This window comes from Oncorhynchus mykiss, chromosome 17, assembly GCF_057628025.1.
Source record: "Oncorhynchus mykiss isolate SJ-2025 chromosome 17, ASM5762802v1, whole genome shotgun sequence".
Lineage (NCBI taxonomy): Eukaryota > Metazoa > Chordata > Actinopteri > Salmoniformes > Salmonidae > Oncorhynchus > Oncorhynchus mykiss.
In genome coordinates this window covers 9,979,122-10,001,124 of record NC_143038.1, presented here as the reverse complement: position 1 = coordinate 10,001,124, position 22,003 = coordinate 9,979,122, and the positions used below count along the sequence as shown (strand labels likewise).

Here is a 22,003-nt window from a genome sequence, read left to right as displayed (position 1 = left end):
TTGATGTTCTCAATTATAGTGGATTTATCGGTGGTGGCACTGTTTCCTAGCCTCAGTGCAGTGGGCAGCTGGGAGGAGGTGCTCTTATTCTCCATGGACTTCACAGTGTCCCAGAACTTTTTTGAGTTTGTGCTACAGGATGCAAATTTCTGCTTGAAAAAGCTAGCCTTAGCTTTCCTAACTGCCTGTGTATATTTGTTCTTAACTCATCTGAAAAGTTGCATTTCACGGGGGTTGTTCGATTCTACTGCACTATGATTAATTCTGTGTAGATGTAATTCTGTGTGATTATTTAGGTATTTAGTAAATAAATAATTAAACCAAATTTTGTATTGCTGATTCAACTTGTTAGCCAGGGTTCGTGAAGATAACCAAGAATGTACAACTTTCAGATGAGACTGAATGAAGTGACGATTAAATGTTGACTGCTACTGATGTTGTCACGCCCTGACCATAGTTTGCTTTGTATGTTTCTAGGTTTTGTTTGGTCAGGGTGTGATCTGAGTTGGCATTCTGTGTTGTAGGTCTAGTTTGTATGCTTCTGTGTTTGGCCTAATATGGTTCTCAATCAGAGGCAGGTGTTAGTTGTTGTCTCTGATTGGGAACCATATTTAGGTAGCCTGTTTTGTCATTGTGGGTGATTGTCTATGTTATGTTGCATGTTAGCACAGTGTTTATATAGCGGTCACGTTCGTCTTATTCATTTTGTTGTTTTTTGTTTAAGGGTTCCTCGTGTTCTTTATTAAATATAGAAGAATGTATTCAAACCATCCTGCGCCTGACTCTGCTCTCAATCTCTGACAGAATCACCCATAACAAAGGGACTAAGCGGCGTGGTAACGGGCAGCAGCAGGAGAGGCAGTGATGTCAGGATTTCTGGACATGGGAGCGAGATCTGGACTGTGTCACTACTTGGGAGGAGATAGACAGGTGGGCGGTCGACCCAGGGAGAGTGCCGGAGCCCGCCTGGGATTCTCTGGAGCAGTGTGAGGAGGGATACCGGCGAATGGAGTCAGCAAGGCGGCGCGGTACGAAGCACGAGAGGCAGCCCCAAAACATTATTGGGGGGAGGAGCCGCCAGTATGTCCTGAGCCGTCAGTCAGCCAGGAGCTGCCAGAGCCGTCAGTCAGCCAGGAGCTGCCAGAGCCGTCAGTCAGCCAGGAGCTGCCAGAGCCGTCAGTCAGCCAGGGCCTGCCAGAGCCGCCAGCCAGCCAGGAGCTGCCAGAGTCGTCAACCAGCCAGGTGCTGCCAGAGCCGTCAGCCAGTCAGGAGCTGCCAGAGCCGTCAGCCAGTCCGGAGCTGCCCTTCAGTCCGGAGCTGCCCTTCAGTCCGGAGCTGCCCCTCAGTCCTGAGCTACCCTTCACTGTCACGCCCTGACCATAGTTTGCTTTGTATGTTTCTAGGTTTTGTTTGGTCAGGGTGTGATCTGAGTGGGCATTCTATGTTGTAGGTCTAGTTAGTCTGTTTCTGTGTTTGGCCTGATATGGTTCTCAATCAGAGGCAGGTGTTAGTCGTTGTCTCTGATTGGGAACCATATTTAGGTAGCCTGTTTTGTCATTGTGGGTGATTGTCTATGTTATGTTGCATGTTAGCACAGTGTTTATATAGCGGTCACGTTCGTCTTATTCGTTTTGTTGTTTTTTGTTTAAGTGTTCTTCATGTTCTTCATTAAATATAGAAGAATGTATTCAAACCACGCTGTGCTTTGGTCCGCTTCTTACGACGATCGTGACAGATGTAAAAGATTACTAGGTCTTTAAGAGTTTATTTGGAAGATAACAGCTCATTAAACATTTGTTTGTGGTGCCCCGACTTTCTGGTTAATTACATTTACCTAATTAGCTTAATCAGGTAATATTAATTACAGAGAAATGATTTTATAGAATAGCATGGCATATCCCTTAATCCGGCATAGCCAAAGACATGACAGGGGCAATCAATTAATCTATGGCGTCCAGGGCACAGCTGGATGCAGAGGGTGGTCTATAGCAAGCGGCAACAGTAAGAGACTTGTTTCTGGAAAGATGGATTTTTAAAAGTAGATGTTCGAATTGTTTGGGTACAGACCTGGATAGTAAGACAGAACTCTGCAGGCTATCTCTGCAGTAGATTGCAACACCGCCCCCTTTGGCAGTTCTATCTTGTCGTAAAATGTTATAGTTAGGGATGGAAATTTCAGTGTTTTTGGTGGACTTCCTAAGCCAGGATTCAGACATGGCTGGGACATCCGGGTTGGCAGAGTGTGCTAAAGCAGTGACTAAAACAAACTTAGGGAGGAGGCTTCTAATGTTAACATGCATGAAACCAAGGCTTTTACGGTTACAGAAGTCAACAAATGAGAGCACCTGGGGAGTAGGAATGGAGCTAGGCACTGCAGGGCCTGGATTAACCTCTACATCACCAGAGGAACAGAGGAGGAGTAGGAGTAGCTAAAGCCTATCAGGACTGGTTGTTTAGTGCGTTCAGAGCAAAGCGTAAAAGGAGCAGGTTTCTGGACGTGAGAGAATAGATTCAAGGCATAATGTACAGACAGAGCTATGGTAGGATGTGAGTGCATTGGAGGTAACCCTAGGCATTTAGTAGTGATGAGAGAGATATTGTCTCTAGAGACGTTTAAACCAGATGATGTCACCGCATATGTGGGAGGTGGAACTAAATGGTAGGTTAAGGCATATTGAACAGGGCTATAGGCTCTACAGTGAAATAAGACAATAATCACTAACCAGGACAGTAATGGACAAGGCATATTGATATTAGGGAGAGGCATGCATAGCTGGGTGATCAATAGGGGTCCAGTGAGTGGTTGGGCTGGTTGGAGATACGGCGATCCAGACAGCTAGCAGGCCGGGGCTAGCAAGCTAGCAGACTGAGGCTAGCAAGCTAGCAGGAGGGCCTTAGATGGACGTCTCGACGGACTAAAGTCTGTTTTGGAATCCGCATACGGTGACGTCGATAGACCAGTCTTGATGGATTAGTAGGGTTCCGAGTAGCAGGGGAGTCCAAGTCCAATTGGCAAAATAGGTATAGTGGCCAAAGAAATTGGACGAAGGATTTACAGTCCAATATGCTCTAGACAGCTAGCAGCTAGCAGGCCGCGGCTAGCAGATGGTCATTCAGGGGTGGTTGCGATGTAGAGGCCAGTTGAGTACCCTCTCGAGCAGATTACGTCATAGTCCAGTTGTAAAGGATCGGCAGGTTTCCGTGCCCCGTACTGGCAGTAGAACGGGTCCGGGTATTGTAGCCCAGGAGTGGCTGATGGACGTCTTTAGCTAGCCGGGAGAAAAGGCCTAGCATGGGCTAGCTTCAGGCTAATTAGTGCTTGCTCCGGGACCGACATTAGCCAGTACTCAGATAGCAGCTAGCTAGCTGCGAGGATCCAGGTGAAAATGTTCAGAGCTTGTGGTAGGAATCCTGGGATATGGAGAGAAAATAGGTCCAGTATGCTCTGGTTTGAGTCGCGTTGTAGAAACTGGTGAGAGCTTTCCGGGCTAAAGGTTAGCTGATGACCGCTAGCAGTGGTTAGCTGACTATTAGCTAGTAGCTAGTGAGCTGGCTAGCTTCTGTTGGGGGGGATTCCGGATTCGAGGTGAATAATACTTTAGAAAAAAAAAACAGATCCGCACCACATTGGGTGCTGCGGGTTGCAGGAGAGTGAAGTTTTGAAGTTGAAGTTGAGTTTTAGAAAAAAATGTATAAAAAGATATGGGAAGAAAAATATATAAAAATGTATTTTACACGGGACACGAGAAGACGAGGACAAACGACATCTGACTGCTACGCCATCTTGGATTTCTGATCCAATGAACCATTGCATTTCTGTTCAAAATGTTGTATCAAGACTGCCCAAATGTGCTTAATTTGTTTATTAATACATTTTCGTGTTCAAAATTGTACACTCTCCTCAAACAATAGCATATAGGTATTCTTTCACTGTAATAGCTATTGTATTGGACAGTGCAGTTAGATTAACAAGAATTTAAGCTTTCTGCCAACATCAGATATGTTTATGTCCTGGGAAATGTTATTTTTGCTTACAACCTCATGCTAATCGCATTAACCTATATTAGCTCAATCGTCCCGTGGATGGGACACCGATCCTGAAGAAGTTCAAGGTGTAACGGTTTTCTAGGTGTGAAGGAGAGTCGGACCAAAATGCAGCGTGTAGATTGCGATCCATGTTTATTCCACAAACGAAACACGAATCTAAATACAAACAATACAAAACAATAAACGTAAAGAAAACCGAAACAGCCTATACTAGTGAAAACTAACGCATAGCCAGGAACAACGACACATAGGACAATCAACCACGAAAAACTCAAAGAATATGGCTGCCTAAATATGGTTCCCAATCAGAGACAACGATAAACACCTGCCTCTGATTGAGAACCACTTCAGACAGCCATAGACTTAGCTAGAACACCCCACTAGCTACAATCCCCATACATACACACCACATACAAAAACCCATGCCACACCCTGGCCTGACCCAATACATGAAGAAAAACACAAAATACTTAGACCAGGGCGTGACACAAGGAGCCTTTTGAAACTAGACTTGGCGCTCTGGTATAGAGGTCCTGGATGGCAGGAAGCTTGGCCCCAGTGATTTACTTGGCCGTATGCAGTACCCTCTGTAGCGCCTTACATGCTGACCACACCACTTGCGTCGTGTGTGCGAGTGTTGCAAAATACATTTAAATAAAAATCTCCTCATTGGTTTTTAGGAGCATATACCCACGTGGGTGATTAAAAAATGAACTAAGGTCCACACTCCGGTCGGTTGTAGTAATGCTGTAAAGTTGGTTGCCAACCGCCACATGAAGTCCAAAGAAAAAAAAGACGACTGAAGGAAGGAGAATAGATGACGAGAAACTAATTTGGTTTCATCTGTGGATTCATTGTTGGAGTAGAGGTCCTTGTGCATTTCAGGTAAAATAACAAGCCAATGTTTATATACCAGGACAAATTAGCTAGCAACAAGCTAGCTAAATTGCCATACATGTTTAATGCTTTTTGACCTGTCCCAAAATTAATATAATTGGTTCAGAGTTTGTTTGATATTTCAACCTGCGTGTCCTGATATCTTCTGGTGTGGGTGAAGAAAATCAACGTGCGAGCGATGGTGCATGAGCACGTAGACGCAGATGCCCGTCCGGTTTGGTCAGCATCTTACGGTCTTGCTCACGTTGAGGGAAAGGTTGTTATTCTGGCACCACACTGCCAGGTCTCTGACCTCCTCCCTATAGGCTGTCTCATCATTGTCGGTGATCAGGCCTACCATCGGTGTGTCGTCAGCAAACTAAATGATGGCATTGGAGTCATGCTTGGCCACACAGTCGTGGGTGAACAGGGAGTACAGGAGGGGCCTAAGCACGCACCACTGAGGGGCCCCCATGTTGAGGATCAATGTGGCATATGTATTGTTGCCTACCCTTACCTCCTGGGGGTGGTCTGTCAGGAAGTCCAGGATCCAGTTGCAGAGGGAGGTGTTTAGTCCCAGGGTCCTTAGCTTAGTGATGAGCTTTGTGGGCAATATGGTGTGGAACGCTGAGCTGTAGTCAATGAACAGCATTCTCAAATAAGTGTTCCTTTTGTCCAGGTGGGAAAGGGCAGTGTGGAGTGCAATTGAGATTGCGTCATCTGTGGATCTGCAGGGGCGTTATGCGAATTGGAGTGGGTCTAGGGTTTCTGGAATGATGGTGTTGATGTGAGCCATGACCAGCCTTTCAAGCACTTAATGGCTACAGACGTGAGTGCTACGGGGCTGTAGTCATTTAGGCAGGTTACCTTGGCGTTCTTGGGCACAAGTGACTATGGTGGTCTTACAGGTATTACAGACACAGTCAGGGAGAGGTTGAAAATGTCAGTGAAGACACTTGCCAGTTGGTCCGTGCATGCTCTGAGTACATGTCCTGGTAATTTGTCTGGTCCCGCGGCCTTGTGAATACTTACACACATCGGCTATGGAGAAAATGATCACACAGTTGTCCAGAACAGCTGGTGCTCTCATGCATGCTTCAGTGTTATTTGCCTCGAAGTGAGCATAAAAAGCACTTAGCTCTTCTGGTAGGGTCGTGTCACTTGGTAGCTCGCGGCTGGGTTTCCCTTTGTAGTCCGTAATAGTTTGCAATCCCTCCCACATCTGATGACCGTCAGAGCAGTGTAGTAGGATTCAATCTTAGTGCTGTATTGACGCTTTGCCTTTTTGATGGTTCGTCTGAGGGCATAGCGGGATTTCTTAGAAGCATCTGGAATAGTGTCCCACTCCTTGAAAGCAGCAGCTCTAGTCTTTAGCTCGGTGCAGATGTTGCCTGTAAATCCATAGCTTCTGTTTGGGATATGTACCCTTGCTCACTGTGGGGATGATGTCATTGATGCACTTATTGATGAAGCGGTTGACTGAGGTGGTATACTCCCCAATGCCATTGGATGAATCCCGGAACATATTCCAGTCTGTGTTAGCAAAACAGTCCTGTAGCTTAGCATCTGTGTCATCTGACCACTTCCGTATTGAGCAAGTACATCCTGCTTTAGTTTCTGCTAGTAAGTAGGAATAAGGAGGATAGAATTATGGTATGATTTGCCAAATGGAGGGCGAGGGAGAGTTTTGTACGCATCTTTGTGTGTGGAGTAAAGGTGGTCTAGAGGTTTTTTTTCTCTGGTTGCACATATGATATGCTGGTAGAAATTAGGTCAAATGGATTTAAGTTTTCCTGCATTAAAGTCCCTGGCCAATAGGAGTGCCGCTTCTGCTTTCTTGTTTGCTTATGGCCTTATACAGCTTGGTGAGTGTGGTCTTAGTGCCAGCATCGGTTTGTGGTGGTAAATAGACAGCTACAAATAATATAGATGAAACCTCTCTAGGTACAGTAGATAGAGTGATCTACAGCTTATTTTGAGGTACTCTACCTCAGGCGAGCAAAACCTTGAGACTTCCTTAATATTAGAGATCGGGCACCAGCTGTTATTGACAAACAGACACAGACCACCACCCCTCTTCTTACCGGAAGTAGCTGTTCTGTCTTGCCAATGCACAGAAAACCCAGCCAGGTCCTGAGGCAGCAAAGCGTCCCCAAACCATCACACTACCACCACGATGCTAGACTGTTGGTATTAGGTTCTTACTGTGGAAAATAGTGTTTGGTTTTCGCCAGGCATAATGGGACCCATCTCGTCCAAAAACATTTTCACACAGGGGCATTGGGTGTTGCATAACTTGGTTTATGAAATAAATTAAACAAGTATGTAATTATTTTGTTATTTGTTCACTCGGGTTCCATTTATCTAATATTAGGTTTTGGTCAAAGATCTGATAACATTCAGTATCAAAAATATGCAAAAGTAGAGAACCTTTTTCCCAGCACTGTAAGTGTTGATGTGACAGCAGTCAAAAATAGTCCCTTATTGTCAGTTATTGGAGACATTATTCATGGCCTCGCTTATGCTTGCCTTACAGTACGGTGTGCATCTTCACGCAATGGCATCAGTTGGATTTCATTTAGCTGTTATCCCTTGTTCGAGACAAATCTTCGTCACATTCACTTGCTTGCAACACTTCCCACAAACATGTTGCTTGCAGGTAACACAGGGGTGTTCCGAGTGCATCTGCCCACCACAATAGAATGGCCAGCCCTGTTTGTCATTCACAATTGGTGATTACATAATAATGTATCGCTCGCTTCCCCTCGCTCATCAACTCACCCATTCTCCCCCACCGTACTATATTTCTGTTATATGTGTGAAATTAGTTTTGATATGGTTTAGGTTCAGTTCCGGAGTGATTATCAACTGGGCAGGGTACCTTCAACTGTCGGGAGTAGGAGGGGCAGCGGGGGAAAACCATGCAAAAAAAAAGGACATATCCTCCTAAAACTGGTCATAACGCAGGTTCTGTTTGTGATATTAAGATTCTAACAACGATGGTACGTTATATAGACTTATTTAGGAAAACCCAAGGATGGGGGGGCCATGTAAATTCGTTTTGCGTCCACATGACGCTCCGTGCACTTACAGTGTTAAAGCTGAGGAGAGAGGAACAACAAAAAATGATTAGGCCATAGCATAATCTTCTTCGACATGGTTTTGTGAAAGCGCCTCCGGGCTTAGGAGTCCTTGTTGATCTGAAAAAACAATTACACCTAGGAGTGGCACACTTTCCTGAAATCACCTTTCTGTTGAACAAGGATGGGGACATACTTTACACATGTCCAAACAAGTCAAGGCAAAGGCAATCCATAGACAGCAGGAGGGGTCGCCAGAAGAGCAAGAGGTAGGGAGCGGTGTCTGTGTGCACTGGCATTATCTGGTTTAGTCTATCCTCTGGCCATCACAACTGATTTAGGATGAACCGTTCCTTCCTAAATTATAATTGATCATTTCAACTTGGTCAGTTGGTTAAAGCTAGAATCCTTAGTTGCTACCTTAATTTTTGTACTTCACAATTATTTATATGTACCCATTGATTCTTGAAGAATATGACTTATAAATGCCGCATGAGTCAGTTCAATTGTTGTACCCCATCAGAACCCAGAATATAAGCTTTTTTTTTACCCCATGTTTGTAAACAAAGTAAATGTAAACTAACACTGTATAGCTTCAAAACATGGTTAAAACTATAATGTTGATATCATGGATGGTCAGTTGTTGAATCCGTACATCTGTCTATGAATTTGAGAGTGGATACATTTCTCTAGGCCCATTCCTCAGCTTTTACAAAAACAGAGGTGGGGTGAGGGCTTTGTTATTGTTTCAACTATGGATTCTAGCTTTAAGGGCTTAAAAGAACAATATTTGCAGGCTGGCCCAAAAGCATTACAAGGATTGTGGTCAGACAAGCATGGCTTACACAACCACAACACTGGAGAGAGCAACTTATTTGCTACAACAAGGAGTGTAAGACAGTTATATTAGAGCTGTATGATTGGTCCCTCAATAACCAGCACTTTGTGACATAGGCTGATGTAAAAAGGGCTTTAAAGACACATTTGATTGATTGAATGATAACCTTGATACTGTAGTGTACGTATAGGTAGAAATGGTAGAAAATGACCAATAGGCCTATTCATGGGGGTAGATGCGTTTAATTTAATTTTAAATACTGCACACAGAGCAAGTGAACAACTTGATAGCCAGGGGGAAAGAAGACTAAGGCTGCGTTTAGACAGGCAGCCCAATTCTGATATTTTTTCCACTAATTGGTATATTGACCAATCACATTAAATGTTTTCACATCAGATCTTTTTTAGAGCTGATCTGATTGATAAACAGACCAATTAGTGAGAAAATAAAAGTGGGCTGCCTGTCTAAATACAGCCTAAAATGTATGTTTTTTGTCCCTGGGGCTGTCTGCTTAGACCTGACAAGACACCCTGAAGGTCTGAAGGTGGTTTACGGAGGTCAGGGAGTAAAATGGAGCAATTATACTGTCTGTCTGCATCCTTTGAAGCCTAGCACGTTCGGCAGCAGGGTAGCCTAGTGGTTAGAGTGTTGGAATAGTAACCGGAAGGTTGCAAGTTCAAACCCCTGAGCTGACAAGGTACAATCTGTCATTCTGCCCCTGAACAGGCAGTTAATCATTGTCATTGAGAATAAGAATTTGTTCTTAACTGACTTGCCTGGTTAAATAAAAAATAAAAAAATAAGGTCTCAATTCAGTTCAGTTCAATTCACAGAGCGAATGTGAGAGGACACCCTCTAGCAGGGATCTCCTATTCCAACCCAATTGGCCAAAAGTAATCGGTCAATCATTTTAGATTCCATTTCATGCGGCCCATGCGTGGTTAATTAAGACAGTCTTAATTAAGACCGTCTTACCGATAAATTACTGTATGTTAAGAAATCGCATAAGATCATGGGAACACTTTAAATGTGTGTTGTAATGAGTGTTGCAATGAGTAAACAGTTTGTGTGGCACAAAGTGTGCATGAATTATGTCTGTCTGTTACTGTTTTCGCCTAGAGGACACAACATCTTATTCCATTTCCCCATCAGCTGTGTGGGCTTGAAAATAACTGCTAAGTACTTAGCCACTGGGCACAGAGATCAATTCAACATCTATTCCACGTTGGTTCAACATCATTTAATTGAAATGACGTGGAAACAATGTTGATTCAACCAGTGTGTGCCCATTGGGTAGTAGTTCAGTAGCCATCTGTCAATACGCTGTGTCACTCATGAACAAGCGGAAAGTGTAGGGACTTGACAGGGACCTCCATCACACCTGTGTGAAGGCCACCGAAATTAAATTAAAGCGTGTTGACAAACAGCTAACATCAACCCACTCTGACCTTAAAAATGATAGAGAGAGAGCGACAGGGAGGGAGGGATAGCAATTATACTAAAGATACTCTAAGCCCTAAAGATACTCTAAGCCCTTCAAATTCAACTGGCTTTGAAAGCCAGCTCCATTGCATCTTTTCAATGTTCCCTTCTAATCATGGACTGATTTAGACCTTGGACACCAGGTGTGTGCAATTAATTATCAGGTAGAACAGAAAACCAGCAGATCTTCTAGGGTAAGAGTTGAATAACCCTGCTCTAAGCCACGCTTGGGTAACTTTCAGCAATGCTGCAAAACCTGTAAGCATCAAAACCAAAGGTCCAAAATAAACAAGTCTTTTTTAATGGGGCAAAGCTATGATTATGAGGGTGGGGATGGGGAATGTGCTCCTCTCCAGTCTTGTTCATCTGAAAAGCTATTCATGCTTTTTGAATGGAACATCATACAGTGGTTTTCATTAGAAAGTACATATTGTTCTGAATGGACCAGGTGGCTCCTTTGGAAAAGCTTGTGTTCTTTCATTATGTTTTTTGTTCATTCTCATTGAGGTCCACAAGTACTAATTTGAGGCTATTAGCGATTTGATTCTCCTAAGTAAAATATTTCTGCATTGAGGATTGCCAACATTGAACTATTACAGATAAAGCTGTTTGTTATTTGTATTTGTATTCATTATGGTGACTTATGTTGCCTTGGCAGCAGCTACTCTTCCTAGGGTCCGGATTTCTTTTTAAAACATTACAATACATTCATTACAGAATTCACAACACACTAAGTGTTTGCCCTCAGGCCCATATTCCACTACCACATATCTACAATGCAAAATCCATGTGTAAGTGTATGTATAGTGAAAAACGTTATCAAGTGTGTATGCATGTGTCTGTGCATATGTTTGTGTCACTTCACAGTCCCTGCTCTTCCATAAGGTGTATTTTTACTTGCTTTTTAAATCTGATTCTACTGGTTGGAATTTTTCCTATTTTGTTGCCTTACAACCTGGAATTAAAAATGATTTTTGGGGGAGTTTGTATCATTTGATTTACACAACATGCCTACCACTTTGAAGATGCAAAATATGTTTTATTGTGAGACAAACAAGAAATAAGCGTGCATAACTATTCACCCCCCCCCCCCCCAAAGTCAATACTTTGTAGAACCACCTTTTGCAGCAATTACAGCTGCAAGTCTCTTGGGGTATGTCTCTATAAGCTTGGCACATCTAGCCACTGGGAATTTAGCCTTTTCTTCAATGCAAAACTGCTCCAGCTCCTTCAAGTTGGATGGTTCCGCTGGTGTACAGCAGTCATACCACAGATTTTCAATTGGATTGAGGTCTGGACTTTGACTAGGCCATTACAAGAAATGTAAATGTTTCCCCTTAAACCACTCGAGTGTTGCTTTAGCGGTATGCTTAGGGTCATTGTCCTGCTGGAAGGTGAACCTCTGTCCCAGTCTTAAATCTCTGGAAGACTGAAACAGGTTTCCATCAAGAATTCCCCTGTATTTAGCACCATCCATCATTCCTTCAATTCTGACCAGTTTCCCAGTCCCTGCCAATGAAAAACATCCCCACAGCATAATGGTGCCACCACCATGCTTCACTGGAGGATGATGTTCTCAGGGTGATGAGAGGTGTTGGGTTTGCGCCAGACATTGCGTATTCAGTCTCATCATACCAGAGTACCTTCTTCCATATGTTTGGGGAGTCTCCCACATGCCTTTTGGCAAACGTGTTTGTTTATTTTTTTCTTTAAGCAGTGGCTTTTTTTTTGGCCACTCTCCTGTAAAGCCCAGCTCTGTGAAGTGTACGACTTCAAGTGGTCCTATGGACAAATACTCCAATCTCAGCTGTGGAACTTTGCAGCTCCTTCAGGGTTACCTTTGGTCTCTTTGTTGCCTCTCTGATTAATACCCCTCCTTGGCTGGTCCGTGAGTTTTGGTGGGCGGCCTCTCTTGGCAGGTTTGTTGTTGTGCCATATTCTTTCAATTTGTTTTTATAATGGATTTAATGGTGCTCCGTGGGATGTTCAAAGGTTCTGATGTTTTTTTATAACCCAACCCTGATCTGTACTTCTTCACAACTTTGTCCATGACCTGTTTGGAGAGGCAGAGCAGTGCTTTATTATGGACAGACTTCTCCCCATCTTTGCTAATGTTGTATCAACATGTTGTGACCGTAGCATTTTACGATCTAGGGTTACTCCAAGCAGTTTAGTCACCTCAACTTGCTCATTTTCCACATTATTCATTATGAGATGTAGTTGAGGTTTAGGGTTTAGTGAATGTTTTGTCCCAAATACAATGCTTTTGTTTTGAAAATATTTAGGACTAACTTATTCTTTGCTACCCATTCCAAAACTAACTGCAGCTCTTTGTTAAGTGTTGCAGTCATTTCAGTCGCTGTAGTAGCTAACGTGTATAGTGTTGAGTCAACCGCATACATAGACACACGGGCCAGTGGCATGTCGTTAGTAAAGATTGAAAAAAGCAAGGGGCCTAAACAGCTTCATCCACATTATAGAAGGGGGTGTAAAAGCCATAGAACATACGTTTTTTGAGCAGCAGACTATGATCGATAATGTCAAAAGCTGCACTGAAGTTTAACAAGACAGCCCCTGCAATCATTTCACCATCAATTTCTCTCAGCCAATCATCAGTCATTTGTATAAGTGCCGTGCTTGTTGAGTGTCCTTCCCTATATGAGTGCTGAAAGTCTGTGGTCAATTTGCTTACTGTGAAATAACATTGTATCTGGTCAAACACTATTTTTTTCCAGAAGTTTACTACGGGTTGGTAACAGGCTGATTGGTCGGCTATCTGAGCCAGTAAAGTTTTTTTTTTATACTATTCTTGTGTCACATGCAGTCACAAACACAATAACACTTTCTCAAAGTGTAAACAAGTGTGTTATTCTGAGGTTATGACGATATAATATAAATCAGAACAGGGATTGAAAGATAAGGGATGCTGTGTTTGAATGTTTAATTTTCCTTAAACAGCTAGAACTATGAAGGTGTGTTAGTAAGTGATTAATTAGCCTACCCACACAGATATACCATAACCACAGTATGGCAAAGGCTTTATAGTAATGGATAATGAAAATGATACCTAAGCATGACTTGCAGCCTTCCGTCAGATATAATCATACAACATGCTATTGAACATATAATAGTGTTTGATTTCCCAAAAGACTGATGGATTGAATTCAGAGGTGAAAAGTACATCAGTATCAGTAACCGTTAGGGGCAAGTAATAAGAACAACACCAGTTTGTGGTTGCTTTCTATTTTACATGCTAATCATATCATTGCAAATGACTTATACTAGAGGACATGTCTGTGAAAACAACTCCATAGAGGGATGGAAAGGTTGTGTTTACGCTCAACATCTGGGAAACACCTAGCTCGTGATTCACACTTTGCACCTGTTGACAAAATAACAGAGACTTGAGTTTGACGGGAGAAGACGTCTAGTGGCCCGTATACCAACACTGGCCTACGGCAGAAGCCAAACATGAAACCAGTTTTCTGTGTAATTCAGTTAACATCAATGGCATATCAATCTTTTTAATAAAGGGCACATCAATATTTTTTATAAATGGCATGTCAATCTTTCCGCATGCTATCTGTGCTAAATTAACTCAATATTAGGAAGGTGTTCCTAATGTTTGGTATACTCAGTGTATATGAGTGTGTTTCTGTGTATTGTTTTGGGCAATCCACAAATACCTGTATTTGTGCAATAATGGGCAACCAACTATAACTTTGATGTGAAGTTTAGAGACCCTTTTGAAGGTAATAGTTATTGTATTCCTGAAGTCTCTCTCATGTCCTGAATGTCCTCTTGATTCAAGTGACATCTCTCTAACAATTTGTAACTTCCTATTTGAATCTTTAACATAGTGAACCATCAAATAAATATCAGGGTAACCATTTCATAAATTCCTCTTTATCAACGCCCCATGTCACGTCACCGACTACTTTTATGGTATGATGATCAATGCATTTACATTTTCTGAATGGAACACCTATATATTTTCACTAACTATGAGGAAATAACGTTACCTATTTTTATTAGACCTAAGGACGTCAGATTTGGATTAGCCTCCACATTTGGGAGACTTCTAAACCTGTTACCATTACCCTTGAACATAATATAATTGCCCAATAACATTTGAAAAATAAACATAATATTGATGAAATGTATAATTTGTATTTAAAAAATATTTATGATCCTTCCATCTCCTCAAAATATAGCCTACCAACATGAGCATGTCATGTGAGCTAGCCTACTGTTCTACAAAGTTTAGGTAGAGGAGCCTATTTTACTGTATCCTAAATTTTTCGGTGACTAGAGGGGAAAGCAGACTTTCTGTTGCGGGTTCCAGTCGTTTGTTATCTCTTAAAACGTGAGCTATTATCTTATCATATTCATAACTTGCTTATCTGAGGTTTATCATGCCGTGACAGATGTCAGGCTGTACAGGAAAGTGAAAACAATTATGTAGGGAGAATGCCAGCTAACTCTCACGCGCACCACACCTTAGTTCCCTTTTTTAATGAGCTGACTAAGGACACACCTGTTGGATGCCTAATGAATATCTATTCACGTACATAATTATCTCAATGCGACATCCAGCCGCTCCCACCTCCAAGGGGGTATATATTCTGCTATCAGGCTTGAACTGGTTCACCACCATCTCTTCGAAGTACCACTCCGGGTTTTGTCAGCTCTACATACCCATCATCACAACGTCGCCATGAGTGCTTTATCACTTCGAAGTTATGGAGGCAGCCGAGGCTCATCCTCCATGTCTCTCGGAGGAGGTTACCAGAGTCGCATCGCATCACGGGCACCAAGCGTCTATGGAGGGGCAGGGGGACAGAGTGTCCGCGTATCTTATGCTTCGGGCACCAGGAGCGGTTTCGATCTGTCCAGTGCGCTTGGAGGTGACAATGGCAGCTATGGTAGTAATGCAGTGTCGGTCAACGAGAAGGCCACCATGCAGAACCTCAACGACCGTTTGGCCACCTACCTGGAGAAGGTGCGCTCCTTGGAGACGGCGAATACTCAGCTCGAGCGTCAAATCCGCGAGTGGTACGAGAAGAAGACACCGGTCATTAGAGATTACAGTAAATACGAAGCTACTCTTGCCGACCTGCGCAGAAAGGTGCGTATTCTTAGGGCATCATAAATACAGTATATTTCTATATTGAGCGAGATTGATATTATTACATTTTGTTTCATCAACCTCACCCCTATTTACTATTGAGTTTGGATTAAGTTTTCTATGATGAGAAAAAATTAAATTAGGATATATAATTTACAAAAGTAAAATGTCTAAACATTTCTACTCAGGCAGGAAACAACATATATTCTCATATACAATTCAGTTCTAGCTTCTAGTCATACTGTTCATTGACTGACTGCATCTATGAAGCTGTCAGGCTGCAATATAAGTGTGCCCTCAGGATGTGAATTTGTAAACCCTTGACTTTAATAGAGGAATCATACCACGTTTACAGTAGTGGTGGATTATAGGACTTACATGTCATGAGTGTTGTTTAGTATATTTGTCTCTATTGAAAGAAAGCAATTACCAAAAAAAGGGCTTGGCAGGTGAAACCACTTCTGTTCAACTTATCTCCCTGTCAACATTTACATTCACACTCACACTCACGCCGCCTACATTACTTCTTTCAAGCGGGAGAGCCGTGAGCGTGATGATGACACGGATTGAATCATACCACTGTTCAATAGCATCTTGTATTATTTCATCTGATGTGATCCAAGTCATGCTGATTATTTTCATTTCCCATACATAACGGTGTGGCCTTTGTCATAGATAGGCTACAGTATTTATATGCGTGGGTAGGAGGCTAATCAATAAGTTACTAACACACTATTATAGCTCTGATAGGCGTCTCCTTAGCACGCAAGCAAATGATGTAATCATTGTGATAAGCCTGACTGTGTGTAGTTGTCTTCCTTTTTTATGTACCATGTACCAACCATTTTTTGTTGTCCTGTTCTCAGATCAGTGCTGCCACTCTGAGCAATGCCAGTATCCTCCTGCAGATAGACAATGCCAAACTGGCAGCAGAGGACTTCAAAGTCAAGTGAGTACAAAGGGTCTATAAGATGGAAGCAGCAAACAACTGTTGAATTCATCTTAGAATAATACTTTAAATCAGGATTGGAATGGGAACTATACGTCATATGTAAACTTGAGTCATGCAACTTTTATACCATTATTACAGTATGAAGCCACACCTACTATAACATTACTCAAGGTCAATGAGCCCATGACGTGATGTTAAATGTCACATTACTGTACACCTTAGATACATCATCAGCGGTCAACTGCACATAAAACTGGTCTGACTGGATTTGTGCCATTTGGTATGTTTACTGTTGGCGGCAACTGTTAATAATGCTGGTTAACTCCATTTCCCTCTGGAAAGGTTTGAGAATGAAATGGTTATGCGTCAGTCAGTGGAGGCAGACATTGCTGGACTGAGGAAGGTTCTGGACGAGTTGACCATGTCCCGGTCAGACCTGGAAATGCAGATTGAGGGGCTGAAGGAGGAGCTGGTCTACCTCAGGAAGAACCATGAGGAGGTGGGTGTTCCTCAGGGCACTGTAGGGGCCTTGTAAGCCCCTACAAAGCCCCTCTTTTATCATACCATATCCCCAAGAGTCATGGCACAGCACTGTCAATAGCAAGACCTCCCCACAGTTCAAAATTCTTATACATTTTACCTAGATGAAAACAATGTGGTTTGTGAGAGTCAAATGGAGTTGTCAGAGACATAATTCATTCTCATCGCATGCCAAGCAGTGTTGTCTTTGGCTGTATCAATGACAATGCAAACAAGAGATCAAACAGACTTTGTTTGAAGTGTCTGTGCTGTCTCTGTTTGGGTAGCATTAAAGCTGTCAGCAAATTTGTCACAAGCACTGCAGCAGTATGGCATAGATGTTAAAACCACACTTGAGATCACATGGTCACAAGTATTATTTCATGTTGGAGTACCTTGAGTGTAAGTTATCATATACTTACTTTAGGACGGTTATACAGAATGTCAGAGAAGCTGACCATGAACACTGTAACTAGGTTATGAAAGATGGGGTTGAACCTGAGACACCACCTGTCTGTGACCCAATTTTACCCCACACCCCTATGTAATTGTGCTAGACAGTTTCCCTGTCTGGGACAGTCAAGTTGTATCTTATCTTACCCAGTGACAGCCTACCCAGTGGCAACCTCCATTGGCCTCTCATCTGGTGTTGACCTCTGTCATCACTCTGTGCCCCTTATAGGAGATTGCTGCCATGCGGGCTCACATGAACGTCAGCTCAGTGAACGTAGAGGTGGATGCAGCACCCCAGCAGGACATGGCGTTGATGATGGAGGAGATCCGAACTCAGTATGAGGGCATTGCCGAGAAGAATCGCCGCGAAATGGAAACCTGGTACAAGGGCAAGGTGAGGAGAAGAAGAGCCCAACCTTGTCTAGGGAGAAACTCTTGATCCATCTGTTCTGTTTTAGAAAATATGAAAATGCACATCTTAAAAGGAACACTATGTCCTATGAGGGCAGTATTTAAAGTGCTTATAAACAACCAATTACTGTGATCACATACTTGAAGCTATCTTATACTAGTTTGATCATGTCAATATAGAGATATCAGACCACGGAGAATGACTTTTGTGCATATTACCAGAACAAGTGGAGTTACACAACCCTTACCGTGTTCCTTGTGTACGTCCCAGTTTGATGAGCTGAACAAGGTGGTGACCAGCAGCACAGAGACCCTCCAGACGTCCCGCAGTGAGATCAACGAGCTCAAGAGGACCTTTCAGGCCCTGCAGATCGAGCTGCAGTCCCAGCTCAGCCTGGTGAGGAAACAAAAGCCTCCTCAACCCCCCTAACGTCACACCCCTCTCTGCCTCCTAGTTGATGCTACACGTATGAGTTTGAGTTAGAGCTAGACTAGGTGTAATTACTGTAGAAGATTACTCGGAATTCGGAAATACATGACATTTACAAGATTCCACCTTCAGTTGAACAGTACAGTACAACTGACACCTCACAGTAAAAATATGATAATTTAGACCTCATAAATACATTCCTACCCTACGGGTTACATATGAGTCCTCAGGTTTACCTTTTAGAAACTGAAGATTATGGATTAGTTGCAGAGAGAGAAGAGAGAAGCAACCAGTCAACTCCGAGCTTTGTAATGATCACTAACTATAATAATATTACATTTCATTTTTGACAAGCTCTTTGATTGATGGATATATGAAGTTAAGTTGAGGATAACAGTTTTTGTTATACCACAGCTGTGATCCTCAAAACTGAGTTCTAAAAACACTTGCTCACCAGGAACTTCACCTCAATCATTCACTGATGTCAGTGTGGGTAGCCTAAATCAACACTACTTGTTGAATCGTCTGAAGTCTTTAACCCTTCCTCTTCCTCCCCCTCTCCCTATAGAAATCAGCCTTGGAGGGACAGCTGAATGAGACAGAGTCCCGCTACAGCATGCAGCTGAACCAGCTCCAGGGCATGGTCAACAGCCTGGAGCAGGAGTTGGGTCGCATGAAGACGGACATCGAGAGGCAGGCCGGCGAATACCGCATGCTCCTGGACATCAAGACCAGGCTGGAGATGGAGATCGCAGAGTACAGGAGGCTGCTGGACGGAGAGGATGTCGGGTAAGGAGAGGAGAGGAGAGAAGAGAAGGCTGCAGATCCCTAAGTTGCATACCCAATGGGATTTACATGGGCTTCACATCCCCAATGTAAATTATAAATGTGCATTTTACATACCCAATTACAAATCAACCCCTCCCCTATCCCTTTGACACAACACCTGCTGTAGGCACTTTGAATCTAAAAGGATTGGATACATGCAAGAACTATGGTGGGAATATTACTAGAGAGCAAGATGGAGCAATCATCATTACGCAAATGACCTACAGCAGCCTATCTGATCATTACAGATCTACAAGAAGTGCACAGGGGAAGGGGCCATGGGTCAATTTGGAACTGGGCAATAGAGACTGTGTTACAGAGTAGAGAGATTAATGTAGAGTTGTTCAGTATGAAGGTACTTAACACTTAAAATATCTTCTTCACACCAGGAGAGCTGTCATCACCAAGAAGGTTGAGATTGTTGAGGTCAAAAAACGTAAGTAGAGCGAGACCATTTTCTATCATATCAAATTCCATATTGATTGAACCCAGCGGTAGTAATTGTGAAGCACTCTAGAACACAAAGGATTTGGTTGATTTGAATGTGTTAAGCTGCTATGTGTTCTCATAGCTCTGTGCTTCTCCTCTTTAGCTATGCCCAACCCTAAGTGTACTAATGGTTATTTGTCCCTACTTTGTAGCTGAGCCAGTGGTGACAAAGAGAGTGAGGACGGTGATTGAGGAGATGGTTGATGGAAAGGTGGTCTCCCGTACAGAGGATGTGGAGATGGAGGTCCCGAAAAAATAGATCCCTTGCCCACCCAAACCCACCTGTCATTAAAAGCCTGGTTCCACCTACAGCTAAAAGGAATACCAGGAATGTTAAAATGTTTTAATCTCCTCTGGATGGCATCGCTTTGGTGTTGCCTGTATGCTCGGTGAATGTACAGCACTGTGCAATCTTTGATAAATTGACCATATTTGATATTTCAATTGACAAAACAAACATGCCTTTGAATATCATTGTTGATCAAATGATAATGTATGAGGTTTGGTTGAATTGTCCCAAAATACATAATAAAAGATGTTTCAGTATCTACTGTATTTGATCAATGTCTATTTGTTTTGAGCATGATCTCTCAAATAATTTTTCCTCTCAGTCCACTGTCTTATCATTGGAAAAGAACATTGTTCAAAAGGGGATGATAAAATATCAAGGAACATTTAAAGAGATTATCTTATAACTTTTTTCTTATATTTTCTTACCAAGATGGCATAGCAGTCAGACGTCCTCGTCTTGTCGTGTCCCGTGTATATATATATATTTACATCTTTCTTCGCATATCATTATATATTTTATTTTCCAAAAATTCAACTTCAAAACACTCTCCTGCAACCCGCCTCACCAATTAAAAAAATAAAATAAGAATTTATCTGAAATCCACAATAGAAGCTAGCCAGAAGCTAGCCAGAAGCTAGCCAGAAGCTAACCAGAAGCTAGCCAGTTTACTGGCTAACGTTAGTATTCAGCTAACCACGGTTTGTGGTCATCAGCCATCCTTTAGCTCGAAAAGCTATCACCAGTTTTGTACAATGCTACTCAGACCAGAACACACCGGACCTATTTTTCTCTGCATATCCCCGGATTTCAACCACAAGCTCTGGACATTTACAGCTGGATCTCGCAGCTAGCTAGCTGCTATCCGTGTCACTATTGGTTTACGTCGATCCCGGAGCAAACATCAATTATTCCGGAGCTAGCCAGCTGAAGAGTTCCATCAGCCACTCCTGAGCTACAATCACCTATCTGGACCTGTGTTTTACTGCCGATGCGGAGCCCCACCGGGCCTTTCTTCACTGGACTACTGACGTTATCTGCCCGAGGGAGTTATCCAACTGGCCCCTCCGTCGCGACGCTACCTGAATGCCCATCTGCGGCCCGTTAATCGTTAGCTGTCTCATCGGCTGCTATCTGAATAGGTCTATCGGACAATTGTTCTTGGGTCACTATAACTATATCTATTTTGCCAATTGGATTGATCCCCTCTACCACACGGAACCCCACTAATCTACCGACGGAAACGCATGAGGTGGCTAAAAACAGACCTCCATCCTATGCTAGCTTGCTACCGATGGCCCGGCTAGCTGTCTGAATTGCCATTACCCCAACCAACCTCACTACTCACTGGACCCTTATGATCACTCGACTAAGCATGCCTCTCCTTAATGTCAATATGCCTTGTCCATTGCTGTTCTGGTTAGTGTTTATTGGCTTATTTCACTGTAGAGCCTCTAGCCCTGCTCATTATACATTATCCAACCTTTCTAGAGACAATATCTCTCTCATCATCACTCAATACCTAGGTTTACCTCCACTGTATTCACATCCTACCATACCTTTGTCTGTACATTATACCTTGAAGCTATTTTATCGCCCCCAGAAACCTCCTTTTACTCTCTGTTCCAGATGTTCTAGACGACCAATTCTCATAGTTTTTAGCCGTACCCTTATCCTACTCCTCCTCTATTCCTCTGGTGATGTAGAGGTGAATCCAGGCCCTTCAGTGCCTAGCTCCACTCCTATTCCCCAGGCGCTCTCTTTTGATGACTTCTGTAACCGTAATAGCCTTGGTTTCATGCATGTTAACATTGGAAGCCTCCTCTCTAAGTTTGTTTTATTCACTACTTTAGCACACTCTGCCAACCCGGATGTTCTAGCCGTGTCTGAATCCTAGCTTAGGAAGACCACCAAAAAATCTTGAAATCTCCATCCCTAACTATAACATTTTCCTACAAGATAGAACGACCAAAGGCGGGCGCTGTTGCAACCCACTGCAGAGATAGCCTGCAGAGTTCTGTCCTACTATCCAGGTCTGTACCAAACAATTCGAACTTCTACTTTTAAAAATCCACCTCTCTAAAAACAATTCTCTCACCGCTGCCGCCTGCTAGAGACCACCCTCTGCCCCCAGCTGTGCTCTGTACACCATTTGTGAACTGATTGCCCTCCATCTATCTT

The 22,003-nt window shown here is 42.9% G+C and overlaps 1 protein-coding gene across 1 annotated transcript; it reads left to right on the top strand.

Moving 5' to 3' along the window:
- The first annotated feature begins 13,075 nt into the window (after positions 1–13,075).
- On the top strand, positions 13,076–20,079 carry LOC110493627 (keratin, type I cytoskeletal 50 kDa). Its single transcript, XM_021568007.3, has 8 exons — positions 13,076–15,451; positions 16,318–16,400; positions 16,746–16,902; positions 17,605–17,769; positions 18,058–18,183; positions 18,785–19,005; positions 19,434–19,480; positions 19,686–20,079. Exons 1-8 carry the CDS (start codon positions 15,041–15,043, stop codon positions 19,790–19,792), a joined length of 1,317 nt encoding a protein of 438 aa, XP_021423682.1. The 5' UTR covers positions 13,076–15,040; the 3' UTR covers positions 19,793–20,079.
- Positions 20,080–22,003: the final 1,924 nt, after the last annotated feature.

What these genes read in the sequence shown, in the direction of transcription:
- LOC110493627 (XM_021568007.3), top strand. Translation starts at nt 15,041, where the DNA reads ATGAGTGCTTTATCACTTCGAAGTTATGGAGGCAGCCGAGGCTCATCC. An exon ending in GCAGAGGACTTCAAAGTCAA is followed by an intron (nt 16,401 to 16,745) that starts GTGAGTACAAAG and finishes CCCTCTGGAAAG; the next exon opens with GTTTGAGAATGAAATGGTTA. An exon ending in TCAGGAAGAACCATGAGGAG is followed by an intron (nt 16,903 to 17,604) that starts GTGGGTGTTCCT and finishes TGCCCCTTATAG; the next exon opens with GAGATTGCTGCCATGCGGGC.